Source organism: Rhincodon typus, chromosome 14 (assembly GCF_021869965.1).
Source record: "Rhincodon typus isolate 14 chromosome 14, sRhiTyp1.1, whole genome shotgun sequence".
In the NCBI taxonomy this organism is placed as follows: Eukaryota; Metazoa; Chordata; class Chondrichthyes; order Orectolobiformes; family Rhincodontidae; genus Rhincodon; species Rhincodon typus.
The window spans coordinates 65,881,979-65,903,684 of record NC_063345.1 but is presented as its reverse complement, the minus strand read 5'-3'; the positions used below and the strand labels follow the sequence as shown (position 1 = coordinate 65,903,684).

Genomic DNA, 21,706 nt, shown 5'->3' with positions numbered 1-21,706 from the left:
GAAGGTAGCATATTAGCGTAGATAGAGAACTGGATAACTAATAGAAGACAAAGAGTTGGGATAACAGGGGCAGTTCCAGGATGGCAATCTATAACTAGTGCTAGGGCAATAGTTATTTACAATATACAATAATGACTAGGATAAGGAAAGTGAATGTACTGTAGCCAATTCTGTGTATGATGCAAGAATTGGTGGGAAAGTAAATGGTGAGGATGTCAGAAAGAGTCTGAGAGAGATATAAACAGATTAAGTAAGTAGGAAAAAGACTTGGCAGATAGAATGTAATGTAGGAAAATGAGAGATTACGCACCTTGTGGGGAGAATAGAGAAGCTTAATATAGTTAAATGGAGGACAACTGCAGAAAGCTATGGAACAGAGAGATTTGGGAGTTCTCATCCACAAACTACTGAAAGCTATAATCCAAATTCAGTGGGAAACAGGGAAGGCAAAAGGAATATTAGCCTTTACTTCAAAGTGAATGGAGTATAAAAATAGAAAAGTCCTGCTAAAACAATATGAGGCAGCACTAGTCAGACCACCAGCTGCATTACTGTAAACAGTTCTAAACCCCTTACCCAAGGAAAGATATACTGGCCCCAGAGACAATCCAGAGAAGGTTCGCTAGATTAATCCTGAGTATGGAAGAAACATCTTGTGAAGAGACGTTAAGTAGACAGGTACTGTACTGATTGAAGTTTGGAAGAATGAGAGACAATCCTATTGAAAAATCAAGATTCTTAGGAGGTCTGCCAGGAGAAATGTGAAACGGTTGTCCTGCCAGGGGAAGCAATCTAGGACCAGAGGGCATCATCTCAGAATAAGGAGACCCCACCTAACATGGAGTTGAGGAGGAATTTCGTCTCTCAGAGGGGAGTGGATCTGTGGAATTCTTTATGACAGGAGGCAGTCAAGACTGTGAAATTGAATAAAGTCAAGGCTGAAATAGGCAGATTTTTAATCAGTAAGGGAATCAGGGTCATGGGAAAAAGACGGAGAAGTGAAGTTGAGCTTGATCAGATCTGGCATGATTTCACCGAATGGTGGAGCAGACTCGACGGGCATGAATTGCCTACTTCTGCCAAAGTCCTATGTTCTGAGATACTGAGCCAAGGAGCGTCAATTGTCCAAGATCACTGATACACCGTGCAATAACATTGCACGGCTGTCAAAGAATAAGGATGGATACGTGCATAACAATCTAGAATTTTATCTTGCTTCACAAGTGAGACAGGCACCAGATAAATGAGTCAGATATTTCAAATAAAAAAGGTTATGTTTCTTACGCAGTCCAGCCCGGGATGGGTTCACAACAGCAATGAGGAACTTGACATCCTCCAGTGAGGGCAGCAGCTGCGGTAAAACAATCTCTGCTTTGCCCTTGAGGAACTCACAGTTATCAATACCTGCAAGAGAGAAGGAGGAGTGTGTCACGGCTGTATTGGGTAAAGCTCAGGCTGACATCTGACTCCAGTTATGATAATGCATTGCTAACCGTGATAGGACAGATGGACTACATCTTTCCAACTCACATTCACTGGACAGACTGAGTGGTCATTCATTGGACATATTTGTACGGACTACCAAACCCACCTTAATTCCTCTTCGGTGATCTGCTGGCATCAGCAAACAACAACCAGCAACACACTCCTTCCGACTTTCTGCCTTCAGAGGCAAGCTGCCTCATTCCTGCTTCTCTGCTGAAGCCTTGTTGAGGTTAGATTTAAAATAGTGGAAAAGCAAACTTGAAAGGAGGGAATCGGAGAGTGTTGGCTATAGGTGAGGAAATAGCACACTGTGGTCCGTGGTATAAGAGCATGATAAGCTCTTAAAGCAAGAGAAATGATGGAAATTCCTAGGAGAATGGCAGATTACTGGGTAAAATGGAAACTCAGTGCTCTTAGTCCGTGTGTGGGAGTCGGAGGGGGTGGTAGAAGACAGAAATCCATGAGAGACCACACGTTTGATGACTATCCAGGGTAGGCCATGTACAGTTTAGGGGATAGTAAGGACTAGTTCTGACTTTCACCTCCTTCATAAATGATCAGCCAGTAAATATCCATCGTCTTGTCCTAATGCATTGAGTCGGGTGAAGTACTGAAGATCTGTCAACTTAAGGAACCTATCTCAGTCTATTCTCATTCAAATTCTTGGACATAAAAGTAAACAAAACCTGCACGTAACAATTGGTGACACTGCCCCATCATAAACATACCGTTAAGAACAGCATTGCACTGGGCATCCTCTACAGCCTGTTCAATAAGCTCGATTCCTATCACTCTCGCTGCTCCTTGGCACAAGGTCAAACCAATAACTCCTAGAAAGTAAAAGCAGGCATTCAGTAATTATCTTTGCATCAATGCACAGTCTTTCATATCCACTCCTCCTCCAGCACAGTGCTCAATGTGAGATTAACATGGTGCTTTTTCTCAGATGCCAGCACCAAATCACATCAGAAAGAAAGCAGTTTGTGTAGAGGACTCAGGGTAGAGTATTTGCCAATCAGATGTGGACCATTATTCTAGTTCCATCTGTTTTGAAATGGGTATCCTTGACTTTCTGTTCATAATGCAGCTCTGGGGCCATGTACAAAGTTGACTTGCCTCTTCCCCATCATTTTCCATAAATCTTAAATTGCACAAGACCTTGGAGCTCTGTTTTAACACTCTTCCAGTTAGACACAACAGGGCTAAGAAATGGCTCCATTCAAACCACAACCTGTAAATAAATCAAGATTTTTTTGGATCTTTATGCTAGGTCAGAGTTTCCCCCAAATTGGGTCATGAGCTTAAATTGTGGGGTCACAATCTTGGAGGCAGCAATGGTCACTGCAGAGTTCTAGCCCCACCATACCCCATACAGGCACTCTCCTCCTCCCTCAACACACTCTCATTTCGTACCAAAGGCCGTAACAATCTTCAAACTTCAAAATGGGGTCTCCGTGGACAAAAACTCAGGAAACACTGCTGGGTAATTAATCCAGCATCAATGGCTGTTACCACTCCCATACAAATGCAAACAAACAGATTTCCAGCATCTGCATTATTTTGACACACAAACAGAAAACGCTGGAAGCAATGCAATGGGGAAGATGACATTAAAGCTTTACACTTCGTCGGTGCCTCATGCTCAGTATCTAAGTTAGGTGAAGCAACTACAGCAAGGTGAACCATTGATTTTTTTTTTTTTTTTAAATTAGTACGTCCATTATTTGCTGTGACTGGGAGAATTCCTAACTTTAGAGCCAATGCTTTAAAATTATTTTAAAAACAAATAAATTTTTAAAAACCCTTTCAGTGGATACAAGGTTCAAAATCTTGAAGCGCAATATAATCCAAACTGACTAAATATATTTGATGTGGAGGTGCTGGTGTTGGACTGGGATGGACAAGGTCAGAAGTCAGACAACATCAGGTTACATTCCAACAGGTTTATTTGAAATCACAAGCTTTCGGAGCATTGCTCCTTTGTCAAGTGAATTTCACTTCAATCGATGAAGGAAAAATACTCTGAAAGCTTGTGATTTCAAAAAACCTGTTGGACTATAACCTGGTGTTGTGGGACTTCTGACCTACACAATATTTATCACTGAAAATGGCCAGAATTCCAACATCACAGGCTATTCTATGACATCTTGGAAATTTCACTCAAGCTCCTTTACTGCAAATATTCTCACCCCTGGGCTGGGCAGCACAAAGAAACATTCAACCGAACACCTCCCCCTCCACCCATGGTGGGAACTTGGAGGCAAGTCAGCCTGAATGCTCCCAGTTGAATTACAACATGGCAGTAACATCAGAAGATTTGGGATGAGGCTGCCTCTCAGTCAGGAACTGTAATGATGCAGACCAACATAAGACGATGAATATATCTCAGACAGGAGCAAAATTATTACTCATCATTCTTTTCCTAACCAAATACAGAGGGTTCTGTTATAACGCGACAGTTGCGTTCCTATGCAACATTGTGTTATAGAAAATCTTGCTATAGAAACAATGGGGCCTATGAGAAAAGCAGGGTTGGGGCAGACCGCCAAAAATAAAATCACTCAAAAGCCTAACACAAAAGGACAGCACAGTTTGAATAAATCTTTAATTCATATCTAATAATGAAATAAATTTAGTTTTAACACCTTCTCTTAACAAAATGTCAAGATGACTTGATGGGGGAGGAGGTTTTGAGGTTGCTCTGTTGTAAATGCAGGGGCCCGGGTCATCATCATCACCCTAAGGTGCAGTTGTGGTTGTACAGTTAGGGTGAAAAATAGTTAATCCAGAAGTGGATGGCTGTAGTTCATTGTCTCTGGCTGTTTCTTGGAGGTTGGCTTAAACAAAAGACATTCAGTTTTTGCTGCTTTGCCATTTTTCTTCTTTCATGAAGAAGCTGTTCGTAGGATGCCAAATAAAATCTTATTCCACGAACTGCTACCCTGCTGCGTTTTGCATTATAATCATTGTACTCTAAGAGCTGTAACTGCTTCTCAATTTCTCTCAGGATAGAAGACAAAACAGAAGCGGAAGGCTCTCGTGGTGCTGCATCCTGGACTTCTTCATCTTCATCTCTAACTTCCACTTCCCCCTCAGTGACAAGTTGTTGTAGATCAGCTGTAGAGAGGTCTTCACAGTGAGACTCAAGTAGCTCTTCAATGTCCTCACGCTTCATTTCTTCAAATTGACTTGCTTTGCAAGATGAACACAATGTTCATTGATTCTTGGGAGCTCCTCTGATGGATCAAAGGTTTTAAAATCTTGAAAACAAATCTGGGAGAAGCTTCCGCCAAACTGTATGCACGCAGTCCTTACTGACATCACCCCAGGCCTCCACAATAACTTCAATTGCATTCTTCACGTTAAAGCTCTTTCAAAATTGAAGAACAATGTCCTTATTCCCCTCAGTGGCTGCAATTAGCCTCTTAAATGTGCGCCTTAAATAATAAGTTTTAAAAGCTGCTATTGTACCCTGAGCCATGGGTGGAAGGAGACAGGTTACGTTTAGGGGTAGAAATAGCACTTTGATTTTTTCAGAAAGCTCACCAACGGTGGGAGGATGGCTTGACGCATTATCCAGGACAAGGAGAATCTTGAAATCCATTTTTTTTTTCCTGCAATACTTTGTAAAAACATCTTCTAATTGGTCAACAATAAGGTCACTGATGGAATTATATTATAGCCAACACAAGTTTGCGTTTCAGAAATAGCATTTCCCTATTCTTCATTTGCGTTACAGCCGATTCGTGTTGCCGGAACATGCGTTATAGCAGAACCCCGAGGGCACCTTGAGAGATGAAGGAGGAAACAAACAGGGAAAAGTAAAGTATTTTTCCACTATTGTCCAACAATCTCAATGCACATCATAATCCCATATACCTGTACCACAGCAGACATCGAGCACGATATAGTCACTGTCCACCCTGATCAGGTCACGAACTGTTTCATAAAGGACCTCTGCTCCCTCAGAATTCACCTGGAAGAAGGCATCTGGAGAGATTCGGAAGGTCAGACCCAATATCTCCTCATAGATATAGGGAACGCCATACAGAAGTTGGTATGGTGACTGCTCATGGAGACAGCGGGTCATCATACTGTCAGTGAAAACACACAATTAAAATCAGAAATTGCCTCATTAGTGGAAGAGGAAAGAGTTTGGAAAGATGTGGAGCCCACTATACCCCCACGTTTTACAGACAGTTGCCCACATTTTGAATGAGTCATTTAAATAGGGGCCTTGTCTGGTACATTTGATGTTTCTAAATATCCCATGGTACTATTTAGAAAGTAAGGAATTTTTGTGGTGTCTAAGATAACATCTAAGTCTTATCTAACATCACTAAATGCAAACTATCTTTGTTGTTTGAAGGGCATTATTACATGCAAATTAGCTGCCATTACATTGGCTTGGCATTGATACTTGTCAGTGAAAACAATTTTCAGATTCCTGTGTAATTCTGCCTCACTCGTGTATGCAGCTTTGTGTTTGACAACTGTATGGTTGCCTTTTCTGTACAAGCAAGGGGCCGTGGCTATTCACACGGCAATCTGAGCTTTGCTTTGTGTTTTCCATCACTCACTGTGCCCCAGTACCAGAAGACTGACAGTCTCTGATACACTGTGATAGCAGTAACTCACAGAAAATGAGGGCAAAGGTAACAGAGGGTGTACAATGACATGTTTTTCGAGCTAGATTATATAACACAGAGATAGGAAAATTTAAGGGTTGGCTGCCCAGCCACTGAGCTAAGAAATAGCAACATGAAGTTGCCTGCAACCTTCACACATTCTGCATTTTCACATTACAACAGTGAATGCACTTCAAAAGTACCTCACCCTTGGCTACGCCTTAGTTCCCCTGATTTGGCAGCTAACATCGATGAACCTTTCTGAAGATAAAACTCAGTGATGTTAATTCCCAACTTGCCAGTAGCGAGTGAGCAAAATTTCAGAGTATTAATCCAACTTGACAAGCTGCATCTACAGTTCAGCCTAGTGACTATCCTAACTCCCATGTCACCAGGAGATGATTACAAATCCCTTTTGGCGTTATGACTAGTTGTATCTGCTCTCATCCTTGTAAAGTTCAGTTTAATTTGTGGAATAGATATTTGCAGGATGATTTTGTAGAGATGCTAGATGGAGGGACATCACAATCTTCCATTCCTGCTGTCCAGGTGACTAATTCTAGCAAGACTTGCCAACCCAGGGCTAAATTTGTGCTGAGTAATTGTGTGGCTCCATGTCACAGATTAGCACATACACAGAACTGGACTGATTTCAGTTGGGACACTCTTGCAGCCAGACATCTGACCGAAACGATAAACTGAGGAGAGCTATATACTGATGGTTTGGAATTGTAATCATAAGACTGCATATCGCTCATCCCCATCTGCAAGGTTAACAGAGAAGAACAAGTACCTTTCCTGAAAGTAGAGAGAGGTCAGTTCACACGCAGATCCCGGTCCAATGGTAAAATATTCCACCAGCGATGTCTGATGTTTGGCAATTTCCTCCTGTAAAAATTGAACAAATAAAATTCTACAAGAATACCCGTACATTACCATACATTTCATCTTTTATACTGACAAGCCTTCACTCATAGTACAACCAGTTATCAAACTCATCAAATCGCTGCAAGTCTTTACTGAATTCTGCCAAACCTTTCCAACAAATTCGCTGAAGAGGACAGTATCTCATCTCATTTTAATTCTCAGTCAGTCAGTCACGGTAAGAATTCCCAACCATAAAAGAAAGAAAATCATGACTTCCCTTTGAAACTACATGATGAAATGTTTGGACCAAGCACATCCCAGATAGCGGAGTATCCAAAAAGACTGAAGCTAATTTCTTAGGGGTTAGAACTTTTGCAGCAGTTTTATCCAAGTTGAGAATGGGTTTTGAAAAGTCAACGCCACTTCCTGTTTCATCCATTGTATGAGCTGTGCAGAAGCTAATTCAGAGAAAAGCCAAACTGACCCTTGAGAGAGACGTGACAGAAACAGCCCGTGCCCAACTTGAAATACACAAGCAATTAAATACAAAAGGTCAGTCAGTCAGAGAAGTAGATTTGTCAGTAGTGTTACTTGCACTGCTTACTCAAAAGGTCACACAGGAGACCCGAGCACAAAATTCAGGCTGCCACTCAAATGTGGCACTAAGGGAGCACTGCACAGTCTGAAGTGCAGCTTTTCAGATAGACTTCATGAGCTGTTAAACCTAAGCCCTATCATCCTCTCAGGTGGGTGCAAACAAAATAAAAATTCCCATGGCAATAGTCAGAGAAAAGCAGAGTAAATTTCTACCTTTCCTGCCCGGCAATTATCCTTTAACCAACAGCACTAGAAATCACAAACACATTGCCATTTATGGACACTGCTATGCCCAAAATGGTTGTCCTGTTTCATGCAAATTCAAATGGTTAATCTTCAAAAAGTACTTCGCTGACTGCAAAGCAATTTAGAATCTCCTAAAGTGGAAAAGGTGCTGTACAAATGCAAACTCTGGTTGTACTTTTCTAAGACTCTCCTTCAGGACAGAATATGGCAAGATGGATCCCGTAGCTACAGGGTATAGAGGATATCTCCTACGGACACCTGCTGGGTGCAGCACACTGGGAAATGCACCTGGGAAACTACATTCTGTTGTGCAAGGAAGGCTGCAAATATCTAATGTGCATGATGATCAGTTGACACCCATAGTTCTGGAGTTGTTCTCTGACAGTGAACAACCCTAGCTGAGCAGTACCTTCTGTAGATCCTGAGGATGGAAGTAGACAATAGCCATTGCATCTCCTCTCCTATTGGTGCGAACAGTGATTTCCCGCCAGTGTCCTCCTTCATGGAACAAGATGCAAGGCTCCAGTGGAGAAAGCCGGATGAACTGCTCATAATTCTGTTGCAGCGGGGGGAGGGGAACAATAAAATTCAAGCCAATTAAACCAGGAAAAGCTACTCTCACAAGGTTTTCTCCCTGTCTTCCTTAAGCAGTGGCGTCCTTGTTGAATTACAGTTCCACAGACACATGGGTCTCCCAGGGCCAAATGCTGATCACTTACGTGTAAATGTCATCTGTAAACCTCACTGAGGCTTTCAAGTCCATCAATTCCTGTCCCTGACATCTGTACCTTCTTCGCCTAACACGAAAACGAAACCCTTTCCACTTTACTTCTACCTGGGCATGGGGTGCCAAGGCAAATCACACCACTACATTGGCTATAGCCAGTTAAGTGATTGCAGAGCAGGGATTAAACAGGAAATCCTTTTAATTTTTTCCGCTGTTTAAAACAATTCTTTCATGGGATGTGGGCTACGCCAGCCCTATCCCGACTTGCCCTAGAGAAGGTGGTCATGCAAAATGACTTTTCTGTAGCAAACAGGTAGAAATAAGGGGCTTACTTGGCCATTTCAGAGCACTGTTAAACAGGCTGCTCTGGTCTGAGTCACAGATGGGTCAATTTCCATCAAGGGCATTACTGAGCCACCTGGGGTTTTATCATCAATAATAGTTTCACGATCACCATTAGTGAGACTAGCTTTTCAACTCGATATTCTCATTAATGAATTGAATTTAAAGTGCCTACTGTAGCTGCAATGGGATTTGAGCCCTTGTCCCCGAATTAGACTGGGCCTCTGGATTATTAGTGCAGAGATATTACCAACACACCACTATTTCCCCTTGGCTGACAATAAGTGACCAGATCTAAATTGAGAAATACATCTCACTCCTGTTGCAATTTCCTGACAAAATTGCCCAAATTCATCATGTGAAGTTGACTTACTCTGGCCACTTGCTTGTGTTTCTTGGGCATATTCACCAAGTGATCTGAATGAGTACAAACAATATTTCTCCCTGCAAGGAACAGAACAAGAGCAACCCTTTATAAAGCTTTGCCCAGGCCACAGTTACAGTATCATAGCCTGTTTTGCTTTCCACATTTTAGGAAGGATGTGAAGGTTCTTGACAGGGTGCAAAGGAGATTTAACAGAATGGTTCAAGCTAAAAGGTTAGGTTAGGTTGGAGGAGCTGGTGTCATTGTCCTTGGAGCAAAGAGATTGAGGAGAGATTTGCAGATTGAACAGTGACTTGGAAAAGAAAACTGGGTAAATATCTGAAGTGAAAGTATTTACAGGACTGTGGGAAAAGCAGGGAAGTAGGATTCATTCAATACTTTTAGCTAGTACAGACATGAGGGGCTGTAGCCACTACTACTATCCTCGCTGAAATAAACACAGGCCAAAACTTAAACCTGCATTTTCTTGGCCAAAGTGACTCATACCAGCCAGTAGCATTAGGCACTGAACTATCAAGGTACCTCTCTACTAGAACCTACAAGTGAACCAAGCAGGAATACGTCACAGTCAATTAGGTAAAACTGTCAAATATAGGTGTTGCTTACCTTTGCCAGTTCCAATGTAATGTCCAACTGTTTTAGGATTGCCATCAGGCCCTCTGTTCACAGAGAAAGTAGACTTGTTGCGATATCCGACAGTAACTGGCTGCAAAGAAGAATGGCACAGAGTACAGAAATAAGGTGTCCATGAGGTTTCAACCTCCTGCAGTCACCAACTTCAATATGGCCAGGTTTTCAGAATGACCAGAACATAGGACGATAAAACCCAGGAAACAGCTACTTCATTCATTGAACATTATCCTATCAATTCATATTTCCAACATTTCTGCTCAATTATCTTAATAAATAAATCACTTCAAATCCAGAACTATTCCTGAACTAAAGCTATATTTCCTGGTATACATTTTAAACATACTGCTCATTCATGTGCATTTATGCCTTCTACAATAATCCTCCACTAATACAGCTGATTGGCACAAGAATTATGTTTTTAATTTGTAAATTACAGATCTAAATGTACTGTGTGGCTATTTTCATAAAATGCTAATAATATATTACTCTGCTTGGACACTTAGAGAGCCTATCCCTTGTTTTATTTGCAGAGATGCAAGTTTGAGATCATATAGTCAGGTCTCAGCACTGGGGCAGTCCGTTTCTGTTGCAACAAGAGGTGGCAATCCCTTGTACATTCAGGGCTCACAACTCTCCAATGTGCAGCTCAGCGGAATTTATAGCACTGTGACTGAACTAGAGATGCACCCTGGGCTTGTGACGAATCCCTACAGTGTGGAAGCAGCCATTTGGCCCATCGATTCCACACCACCCCTCCGAAGAGCATCCACCATGTCCCAGCCCTTACTCTAACCCTGTAACCGTGCATTTCCCGTGGCTAATTCACCTAGCGTGCAGATCACTGGACATTATGGCCAATTTAGCATGGTCAATCCACCCAACCTGCACATCTTTGGACTCTGGGTGGAAACCAGAAGACCCAGAGGAAACCCACGCAGACATGTGGAGAATGTGCAAACTCCACAGGACAGTCACCCGAGGCTGGAATCGAACCTGGGTCCCTGGCGCTGTGAGGTAGCAGTGCTAACAACTGGGCCACCGTACCCGCGTATGTAAATGATCTAGGCTGACAATAAGGGCAGTGCAGCAGGAGCTCTGCATCACCTACAGCAGTATCTCCTGGATGAGATATTAAACATAATCAAGATTGGATTCAAAGTCGAGAGAGGGCTGGAAAATTCTCCTGGAGCCCTGACCAACAGAAATATCTCTTTAAGGGGAGGTGGTTACATACTGGCAAAATCACTGGACAAGTAATCCTGAGCCCCAGTTAATTTTCTGGCGACATTTTTTGATATAAAAACCATGGAAGACAGTGACATTGTATTCCAGGATTTAAAAAAAGTTAGCCTGATGTGACCATGTAATCTCTGTTGATCAACGTCAAAACCCATCTCATTCACTAACATCTTTCAGGGAATGAAATCTGTCATTCTCACCTGGTCTGGCCATGAGACTCCAGACCCACAGCAATGGGGTTGAGTCTTAAGTGCCCTCTGGGCAATTAGAGATGGACAATGAACGCTGGCCTAGTTAGCAATTCCAACATCCCATGAACATCTCACGTGAGAGTTTTTGCTGCCTCATATTACTCCTACTACAGAGACTCCACTTCAAACATGTGTTTATTGGTTGGAAAGAATATTGAGACTGACATTCAATCCATCAATTTCTTACCCAGTTTACAGCATAGCGTGCGGAAAGGCAGCAACTCTGCTGGCGAGGCATTTACGGGCTCCAAGAACTCAGATAAAAGATAGAATTAATAAAACCATTTTAACTATATTAAGTAGTTCTTTATTTGTTAAGGAGAATCTCTCCCCTGCTCTCCGGTTCTGTAGGGTGGAGTAATTGAATACTGACCGAGGGGAGAGTTGGATCCAGTGGGCAGCATAGGTCCTCTCTCCCAGAGTGACTAGGAAGGCTGGCAGTGAAAAACTGAAGGGTCCTCTTCTGAGCTTCATATTTAACCTAGAAGGGAGGAGAAAACCCAGGCTAAAATGGTCATGCCCTCAAGACATTCCAAAATACAATAAAACACGACAAACATGTTGCCAAATCACATGACAAGATGTTGAGTTGAGAGCTTTTACTTCCCATGAAATGTTACAAAATCAAAGCTAGTTGCTGGCGTCCTGTGGGAGGGACAAATTACTGCAGATGCTGGTATCTGTACTGAAAACAAAAATGCTGGAGATCACAGCAGACCATCAGACGAAGAGTCATCTGGACTCAAAACGTTAGCTTGCTTTCTTGCCTTGGATGCTGCCTGACCTGCTGGGATTTCCAGCATTTTTCTTTTGTTTTCAGCCAGCCTCCTGAACAAGGTAAACTCAGTCAGTTTCCAAGCTTTAGATTAGGTTCTTTAGTAGACAGTCAATTACTGTTCTGGATGATCTTGTTATTAGAGGAGTTAAAGCCTTCAGGAGGAGTAGCTTTTAACAAAATCGTTAGCACCATCAGGGACCAAAACAAAACCCTGCAAGGGCACTGAGTAACTACCTTTCTAGTAGAAACTTGCTCAGTATTTACAGCACAGAATGGGGTCATCACATACCTTCCCTTTGAATGTATTTTTGCTACTCACAAGAACTCTTGAATGCGGTCACAAGGTCTTACATTCTAAACACTCTTTGGGTAAGAAGTTTCTCCTAATATTCTCTTAGTTTTACGGTGACTATCTTACATTTATCAGCTCTAGTTTGGTCTCACCCCCAAAGAGAGCCATCTTCTCTGCAACGGACCCACCATAATTTTCAAGGCCTTGATTCCACAGCTTTCTCTTTTCACAAGTAAACAGCCTCAGTCTGTCCAGTTTCTTTCTGCAGATTTGAAATGGACCACAACAGGCAAAATCTGGCTCACCCCAGCAAAACACCTGCACCAATGCAGATATTAATCTAACTGCTGGCTGCTTTTCAGACTGAAGGAAGAAATCCAGTAGGCTTTCTAGAAATAGGCATCATAATCACTCCAAGCATTAGACAGAGTACGGGGAAGACTCACCAGAATTATTCCTGTTTGATGGCCTGCAGCTACACGGATAGATCAGACTGTTCTTCTAGGAGAAGAAGGGTGAGAGGACAGTTGATAGAGATGTTCAAAATCATGGAGAGTTTGGACAGAGTGGATCGGGAGAAACTGTTCCCATTGGTGGAATGATTGAGAATAAGATCCGAGGATAAGGTAAATGGTAAAAGGGACAAAGGAAGGTGTTAGCCAGGTGGTGAAGAGATTCTGCAGTGACCAAACGTGTGGACATTGCCTTATGCTCTGAAATAACTCAATGGCTGAACATAAAGCAGTATTACATTTTATAATCTAGTGAAGTTGGATTGTGTCTTTCTAACTTTTCCTGTAAAATACCATGGTAAACTCAAAAACTCCTCCCCACACTGTAGGGGAAGTCTTCTTGCAAGGAGTGGACATCAGAGACTGGACTTACTGGAGCCCACAGCATCTCTGGAGGAGAATCTGGGCATCCTCTGCCTGGTATTTGAACTTGGATGCCTTTAATGTTTCTTATCAATAGGATTATATGGACATTGCAGCCCCTTCACAAACCTGTAGCTGCTCCTCATAGTTCATTCTCCAAAGTGGGGTCACAGCATCAGCCAGCCTGACAGAGAAAGAACAAAGGTAATGCAATAGGCTGAAAAATATTTCATAGAATGGAGTCAATTTTATCCTCAATTGCTCGTCAGGAACGGGGTTGAATCGTTTGTTTATAGCTGGCTTGCACTCCACAATTGAATGAAGCAACTGAGAGCAATAAAAGCAAACTACAGTGGATGCTGGAAATCTGAAACAAACACAGAAAAATGCTACAGAAACTCTGCAAATCTGGCAGAATCTGTGCAGAGAGAAGTAGAGTTAAAGCTCCTGGTGAATGGGCAAGTGGTATACCTTCTGTGATTTCATGGTAAGGTGCCACATGTGAGTGAGGAACGGTTAGCAGTGATGAATGGTTGGGCTAGGATGTCACAGAGGGAACTGTCCCTGTGGAATGCTGACAATGAAGGGGACTCTCCTCTTTCCTAACTATCTAAGGCCTCAGTTACGACTTCCAGCTGATGTAGTTTTATACTTTGTACTTCATTCAATCTAACCTACTTGATTTGCTGCTCACAATTCGGTCTCCTTTACACTGGCAGCACCAAATGCACATCAGGTAACCACTTTGTGGAAAACCTCTGCTCTGTCCTTAGGGATGATCCCGACCACCCAGATGTGTATTATTTCAATACATCACCTCGCTCTCGTGTTAACATTTCTGTCCTGGGCTGCTGCAATGTTTCAATGACACACAATGCAAGCTCCACAAGTATAGGCACTTTACAGCCTCAACATCTCAACATTGAATTTCATAACTTCAGAAACTGACTACTCAACATCTTTCCTCCATATCTCTTACATTCCTCCCCTTGCCTCAGTCTTGTTTTGATTGTGTCTCGTTTACTTTGCTTTCAGTCGAGAGGGCCTGTTTTCACCCCTCCACATCTTAATTTACATCTCAATTTCCATCTCTATTTCTCCTTCACCTCAATTAGCAACCCTTTTGTCTTCTGCACTGGGCCTCCACACCCATTTATTTCCATGGCTTCTCTTCTGTCAGTGCAAATTATAAAAGTCACCATTTTCTAACGCCTTTCAGTTCTGAAGAAGAGAGTCATATCAGATTTGAAATGTTAACTTGATTGCTTTTTCCACACGGCCACACTGGAGATTAATGTTGAGTAGGGTGTAAAATCAGCTTTCCATCCAGTGAGTTGACCATTTCACCAATTTTTTCTAGACAAGAAAAACAAAATTATCTGCATGAATCACTGTCATTGTGCAACTAGCTATTGTTAGAGTAACATCCAGTAGCACCCAATCGAAACCACAACTGTTTCTTGAGGGGAGTATAGGTCAATGAAAATTAAATGCCTCATTCATACAATCCTGTAACAGTGTTTGAACCACTCACTGCTGCATTATGGCTGTAATGTCATTTATTGCTCCAGAAGCCCACTTTCTCACAGGTGCCATTCCATTTTCTTTGTGATCCTGTTACTTAGTAATGATGACCATAGATACACTAAAGTCCATCTAGTTTATCTTCTCCTATTTGATAGTTGCACAATCTACTGATAATGGAACAGCTGACAGATCAGTTCCCATCAATTATGCAACAGACTCAGACCTGACGAAACTCCCTGCAGTAAAGAACTTTGGGAATGAAAAGGTCCAATTCATATTTCTCCAAAATCTGCTACATTTTTTTAAATTTTGGACTCTCCCATTTTTCTTGGGGTGCTACATTGTTGGTTTGAGTATACTTTTTCACCTCCTCCTGCCAGTCACCCATTCCTCTTTCAATCCCTTTCCATTTAAATTTCTCATCTCAACATCTTTCCATATGATTTAAGATCTTCACATTCTCTCTGTCTGTCTCTGGTAGTCCCAACTCCATACTCACTCACTCTCCCGCAACAGATACTAAACAATTTCTTCTCAGCTACATTATCCAATAGGCACACAAACTTCACTGATCCCTGGTGCGCTAGTTCCTAATCTTGGCCTTTCTTGCTACTCCACACATCTATCCCAGTATCTGCATCTCACTTGCATCCAGTTATTATTCCTCTTGTCTCGATGCTTCCCAAGTTAAACAATAAGGCCAATCTCACAACTGTTTTGCAGATTCCCCTTTTCAATTTCTGCGGTACTTATCTATCATGTAACACTCCACAGTACTTCTTCCATTATTATTCAAACCAGAGCTAATCCGTTGCAAAGTTTGCATTTCCGTACTTGCATTGTCTGCCATCGCCAACCTCAGATACTTGAAATTACTTGCTTTCTCCAAGTCTTCAGCCGTAAGTCTTTACACCACACTCCCACTCTCTTCTCTACACTCAAGCTGACAGTCCATATATTGGGTCTTTGGTCTGATCTTCATACTGCTATTTTACAGTTTTCCTTTAGTTCTCCAAAGACAGTTATGTCAACCTCACCATGTAGCTAACATACTTAAAATCTCTCAAACTACACTGGTATTTCCTGAAATAAATCCACTTGGGATCTCAGTGATATTTAGCTGTGAAGTGTGTTTATGACTGAGGATTGCAAATGAATAACAGAAATTTATGGTCAACTTGGGCTCAAAGACAATGGGGAGAATAAGTATATTAAAATCTGGTCCTCTGGAATTCTGAATGAATAAATGAAATGGGGTTAGATCCATTGGGATTTTGTCTAATTGGAATAATCTCAACAACGGTTGGTTGATCAGAGTTCTACACAACTGACAGTGAGAAACTGACAGTGAAAGTACAAAAAAGTGTCACCTTTCTTCCCAGGTTTTACTAGTGTTGCACAAAATTGGACCTTTGACAGATTTTTGCTTTTCTTCCAAAGGTTTCTGTACGTTTTCTTGACTTGTTGCAGTGGTTAGACTGAGGCTTTGAGCAAAGGTCACATTTCTGCAGGATCGTTGGTAGAAGTGGAAACAAAAGTCCTGCTGACTGATCAGCTTTGGCACAATTCGCAACAGGCGGCTTCGAGAAGCAGCTGACATAGTGTCGCCTACAGAGAGAGGGGGAGATCCAGGAGGGGAATGCATTAGCTTATCTGAAAATAATGTTCCTAATCTAACATCCCAAAGTTATTTCGTTCCTCAATCACATAATCAGGATCCCATCCCCTGCACTTTAAAATAGCCAAACAAGTATATTCAGTGTGCAGCTAGGACAGGGAGAGTTGGAGCAGGAAATCATAATTTCAACTTCTGGTCTGACTTGGATTGGATGATTCCACTGGTAGAGATACTGGTTTAGCAGATTACTCACAATGTGGATCTGATTAGGTTAGCACACACCACCCCATCTCAACAGAAAGCTGAGGTAACAAGCAATATCGAAGGCTTATGTATCAATATGACCGGCTAAGAATTAACAGCCAGGGAAAGGAGAGAATATTCCAGGGAAACATCCTTCCAAAAATATAAGTTTTGCTGTTGTTTCCCCACACTGCAGCGACACACAGTAAGACTAACACTCCTTGTAAATATGATGTTTAAAAGAGGCAGTGGTGTCTACCTATAATCAACACACAACCTAAACACAAGGTCGATGCCATCTGATTGTTAGTTTCTTAATTATCTCATTCTCTCTCCTACAGTTTCACGTGTCGTTGTAACCAGTACTCTTGTAACACTTGAACCTTTTTGCTCAACTATGAAGAAAATGCTTTATTTTCTCTAGACTCAACACACAGTTAAATAAAACAAAGGACTGCGAATGGTGGAGATCTGAAATAAAAACAAAGTGCTGGCAAAACTCAGAAGGTCTGGCAGCATCTGTGAGGAGAAAGCAGAGTTAATGTTTTAGGCCTGATGACTCTTGATCAGGAATGCTCTCCTGGAACTGCCTTTTCTAATTGTAGCCACTGCAGTTCTGAAGAGTCACTAGACTTGAAACATTAACTCTACTTTCTTCTCAGATGCTGCCAGGCCTGCTGGGTTTTGCCAGCAATTTCTGTTTGGGTTTCAATACATAGTTCAATGACTGATCAGGTACAAGGTACATGGTACATGGTACATTTCTCTTTCTCAAACAATTTTCCTGAAGCATTCAGTTATTTCAAGAGGGCTTCAGGGAGCAGTACTGCTCAGGGAAGTCTTGTGCAATTTCATTTGAATCTGCTGGAAAGCCTTGGAACTGCCTTTTCTATTTTTAGCCACTTTTCAAATGTTAAAGTGCAAAAGACGAGAGTCTAACGTTGACATTCCATACGTGTGTAAAACAGATCAGCCTTCCTTCCTTCAACAGCAACTGCTTTCTGGGGACTGTTACATCTTTGTGTGATTCATACATAGGACATGCATTTGGCTGGCTGGGCCAACATTTATTGTCCTTCCCTAGTTGACCTTGAGAAGCTGATGATGAGCTGCCTTCTTGAACCACTGCATTTAGTGGGGTGTAGGGACACTTATGCTTCTGTTAGGAAGAGAGCTCCAGGATTTTGACCCAATTACAGTGAAGCAACAGTGATTATAATTGGTGCTTATATCAACTGATAAGCCTAAAACTGTATTATAAGATGTAATACTAGAAATTACCAACAATTTATTTTATTTTTAGATAAAATTAAATAAAAATATCAAAACAGTAGGTAATTTATTGGCATGTTACATGGTTTGATGCACGCATGCAATAGCTCCCATTAACACAGTTAACTGTCTTAACTATTTCCAATGCCCTAAGATGTTTCAAAACAAAAACAATCAGCCAAAAACAAACCGAGGCAATGAGGAAAATATTAAGATCTAGGAAAGTAAAGACTTGGACAAACAGGTACATGTTGAAAGTAAAAAGGAATAGAGAAGTTTTGAAAGGAAATTCCTAAGTTTGATACAGTTTGCTATTGAATAAACTTAGGTACTCAGCAAGATGTTCATTGCTGGTTTTGAAAGAACAAGAAACATACTAGGTAAATGGGCCTAGTCAAATGGAGGGCTACGATTGATCAATTGAAGGAAATGGGGGACGTACAAAAGACCAGAAGTATTACAGTGCAGATATCTTGGAGACTGTGGGCTGCAGGAGGTGACAGAGATAGGGAGGCATCCGTTAATGGGATTTGGTGAGTGTTTTGAAAGTAAAATGGAAGGTTAACAATAACGTATAGAATAGACAGCCTGGAAATAACAAAGGCATCAGAGACCAGCAACCTTAAATATTCACAACTTGCCACTTTTCTTCTGGTTCCAGGTTAAAACCCATGACCACTATCATCTAAGGTCAAGGGCAACATGGGAAAACCATCATCTCTGTTAAGGTCCTCACCAAGCCACTCACCATCCTTACTTGGAAATATATCATCGTTCCTTCACTGACGCTGGGTCAAAATCCTGGAATTCCCTCCTTAATGGCATTGAAAGTCAATCAAAAACACATGGACTGCAGCGGTTCAAGAAAGCAGCTCAGCACCCACCTTCTCATGGGCACCTAGGGATGGACAATAAATGCTGGCCCAGCCAGCAGTGCCCACATCCATGAGTGAATCAGAAACAAAACCATAAATTACTGGAAAAGCTCAGAAGGTCTGGCAGCATCTGTGAAGAGAAATCATAGTTAACATTTCAGGTCCGATGACTCTTCCTCAGAACTGATGACAAGGAAAATGTTGGTTTATATGCAGAAAATTGAGTGGAGGGAAAGGGTAAGGAGTAAATGATAGGTGGGGATAGAGCCCAAAGAGACAGAAGGACAGTTGGACAAAGGAGTGGATAATGATCTGGCTGGGAGGGTGAATAGCTGTTAATGGAGACTGTTAGTGGGTAGTGTATAATAGCAGACTGTGTGATAACAAGGCCTGGTATGTGGGGTAGGGAGCTAGGACATGGGAGAGTTCAGACCCTAAAATTATTGAATTCGATAGTGAGTCCAGAGGGCTGCAGGGTCCCCAAACGGAAAATGAGGTGTCGTTCTTCCAGCTTGCGCTGAGCCTTCCTTTGAACACTGCAGAAAGCCAGCGACAGAGATGTTGGCCAGGAAACAGGATGGTGTGTTGAAGTGGCAGGTAACTGGAAGCTCAGGGTCTTTTTTGCAGACAGAATGTGGATGTTCTGCAGAGCAGTCACCCAGTCTATGATTCGTTTCCCCAGTGTAGAGGGGACCATATTGTGAGCAGCAAATGCAGTTGACCAGATTGTGAGAAGTGCAGATAAAGTGCCACTTCACCTGGAAGGTATGTTTCGGTCCTTAGATTCTGAGGAGGGAGGAGGTAAATGGGCAGGCATTACACCTTTGGCGGTTGCAAGGCAAGGTACTTTGGGGGATTGTTGGGAGTGAAGGAAGAGTGGACCATAGTGTCCCAGAGGGAACAGTCCCTGTGGAAGGCAGACAAAGGAGGGGAGAGGAGGGGAGTATGTGTCTGGTGGTGGCATCTTGCTGGAGGGGACGGAAATGGCAGCTGATGATCTTCTGGATGGCAGGATAGTAGGTAAGGACAAAGGGAACTCTATTGCTGTGGGAGGGAAGATAGAGGGTGAGGGCAGAAGTGTGGGAGATGGGTCAGACCCTGTTAAGGGCCCTGTCAACAATGGTGCTTGCGGAATCCTTGGTTGAGGAAGAAAGCGAACATTTTGGAGGCTCCCTTGTCAAAGTTGGCATCATCAGAACAGATGCAACAGAGACAGAGGGAGAATGGAATCGAGTCTTTACAGGATGCAGGATGCAAGATATATAGTCCAGGTAACTGCGGGAGTCAGTGGATTTGCAGTGGTCATTAGTGGCCAATCACCCATAAATGTAAACAGACATGGCAAGGAAGGAAAGGGAGGAGTCAGACAGAGCAGGTGAAAGTGAGGGCAGGATGGAAATCGAAAGCGAAATTGATGAACTTACCCAATTTCAGATGAGAGGGGAAGCAGGACCAATGATACCATCTGGAATAGGGTGGAACAAAGAATGTTCCACGTATCCCATGAAGAGACAGGCCGAACTGGGGCCCGTGTGGGCACCCATGGCCACCCCTCTTACCTGAAGAAAATGAGAGGAGTTAAAAGAGAAGGTGTTCAGGGTGAGGACAAGTTCCGCCAAATGGAGGAGGGTGGTGGTGGGTGGGGATGGTTCAGGCCTTTGCTGCAGTAAGAAGTGGAGAGTCCCAAGACCATCCTGGTTGGGGGATGGGTGTGTAAAGGGATTGCATGTCCATGGTAAAGAGAAGGCGGCTGGAGCCTGCAAAATGGAATTCCGAAACTGGTATAAAGTGGCAGAGGAATCGCAGATGTAAGTGGGCAGGGAGTAGACCAGGGGCAGGAGCATGTAAACACAACAGGTCTTCCTGGACAGTCCTCTCTGTGAATTTTCAGAAAGTAGAAGAAGCAGGGCTGGGAGACTATCAGCTTGGAGCGGTTTTGGGGGGGTGGGGAGTATCACCAGATGAAATAAGGTTAGTGACCACAGTTGAGTCAATGGCCTGATGTGCCATGGTCCGGGGCAAGATAGGAGGAGGTACCTGAATGCTGGCGCTCAGCCTCTGCAATGTAGAGGTCAGTATGCCAGACGACAAAGGCACCAGCCTTATCAGCTACCTCAGGCTTGCTGCAGAGTTCACCAACTTTAGGGCATGAATTCCTCCATGTCCTTACCCCAGCCCCCACATACCAGGCCTTGGTATCACACAATCTCCCTTAAAAGGTGTTCACCCTCCCAGCCAGATTGATATCATCTCCTTTGTCCAACCGTTCTTCCTTCTCTTTGGGCTCTATGCCCACATATCGTTTACTCCTTATCCCCCACCCCAACCCCAGCTTCTGCATAACAAAAAGCTGATACTTTCTAAGCCACCAACAATTCCGAGTTACTCTGATTTCTGATGCTGCCAGACCTGCTGAGCTTTTCCCACAATTTATGTTTTTGTTCCCTCCCAATGAATCTGGGTTTCTGTGTCTGTGCCGGACAGGGTAGGGGAGAAATACAGCACCAGACAAGGGAATCCCTCCGCCTCCCTTCATCTACTCATTAATTCACTCAGTCCCTCACCTCCACAATCCACCATGCGTAGCCGACCAACTGCGCATGCGCACCCCGCCACCTTCCGGCATGGCCGCGCTGGGTCGGTTTATTGAGGACTTTCTCACGCGCACGGCCTTCTGGGTACACTCCCCTTCACGTACGCCGACATCGAGCACGTTTATTTCTGCCGAGAAGAAACCCCTTGATGTTCCGGAAGGAAAATAAAACTACAACTGCGTCAAAATAAAGAATAACCTCTAAAATACGTTTCTTTTTCCGAAACAATATT

At 42.8% G+C, this 21,706-nt stretch overlaps 1 protein-coding gene across 4 annotated transcripts in view; it reads right to left on the bottom strand.

The window, feature by feature from the left end:
- trmt2b (tRNA methyltransferase 2 homolog B) overlaps positions 1–21,610 on the bottom strand; it is a 27,582-nt gene extending 5,972 nt beyond the window's left edge. The window contains exons 1-11 of one of the 4 annotated variants that reach the window (XM_048605365.1): positions 21,445–21,610; positions 16,243–16,480; positions 13,475–13,529; positions 11,774–11,881; positions 9,884–9,983; positions 9,266–9,336; positions 8,233–8,379; positions 6,907–7,001; positions 5,365–5,579; positions 2,214–2,315; positions 1,285–1,404 (exon numbers count right to left, since the gene is read on the bottom strand). In XM_048605365.1, the coding sequence (XP_048461322.1) occupies positions 1,285–1,404; positions 2,214–2,315; positions 5,365–5,579; positions 6,907–7,001; positions 8,233–8,379; positions 9,266–9,336; positions 9,884–9,983; positions 11,774–11,881; positions 13,475–13,529; positions 16,243–16,480; positions 21,445–21,460 (1,267 nt within the window). In that variant the 5' untranslated portion in view covers positions 21,461–21,610. Of the gene's footprint in view, positions 1–1,284; positions 1,405–2,213; positions 2,316–5,364; positions 5,580–6,906; positions 7,002–8,232; positions 8,380–9,265; positions 9,337–9,883; positions 9,984–11,773; positions 11,882–13,474; positions 13,530–14,451; positions 14,702–16,242; positions 16,481–18,753; positions 18,798–21,444 lie in introns of those variants that run through there. The other 3 variants (XM_048605366.1, XM_020522224.2, XM_048605367.1) reach the window with 3 other exon arrangements.
- Between the last annotated feature and the right edge of the window lie 96 nt (positions 21,611–21,706).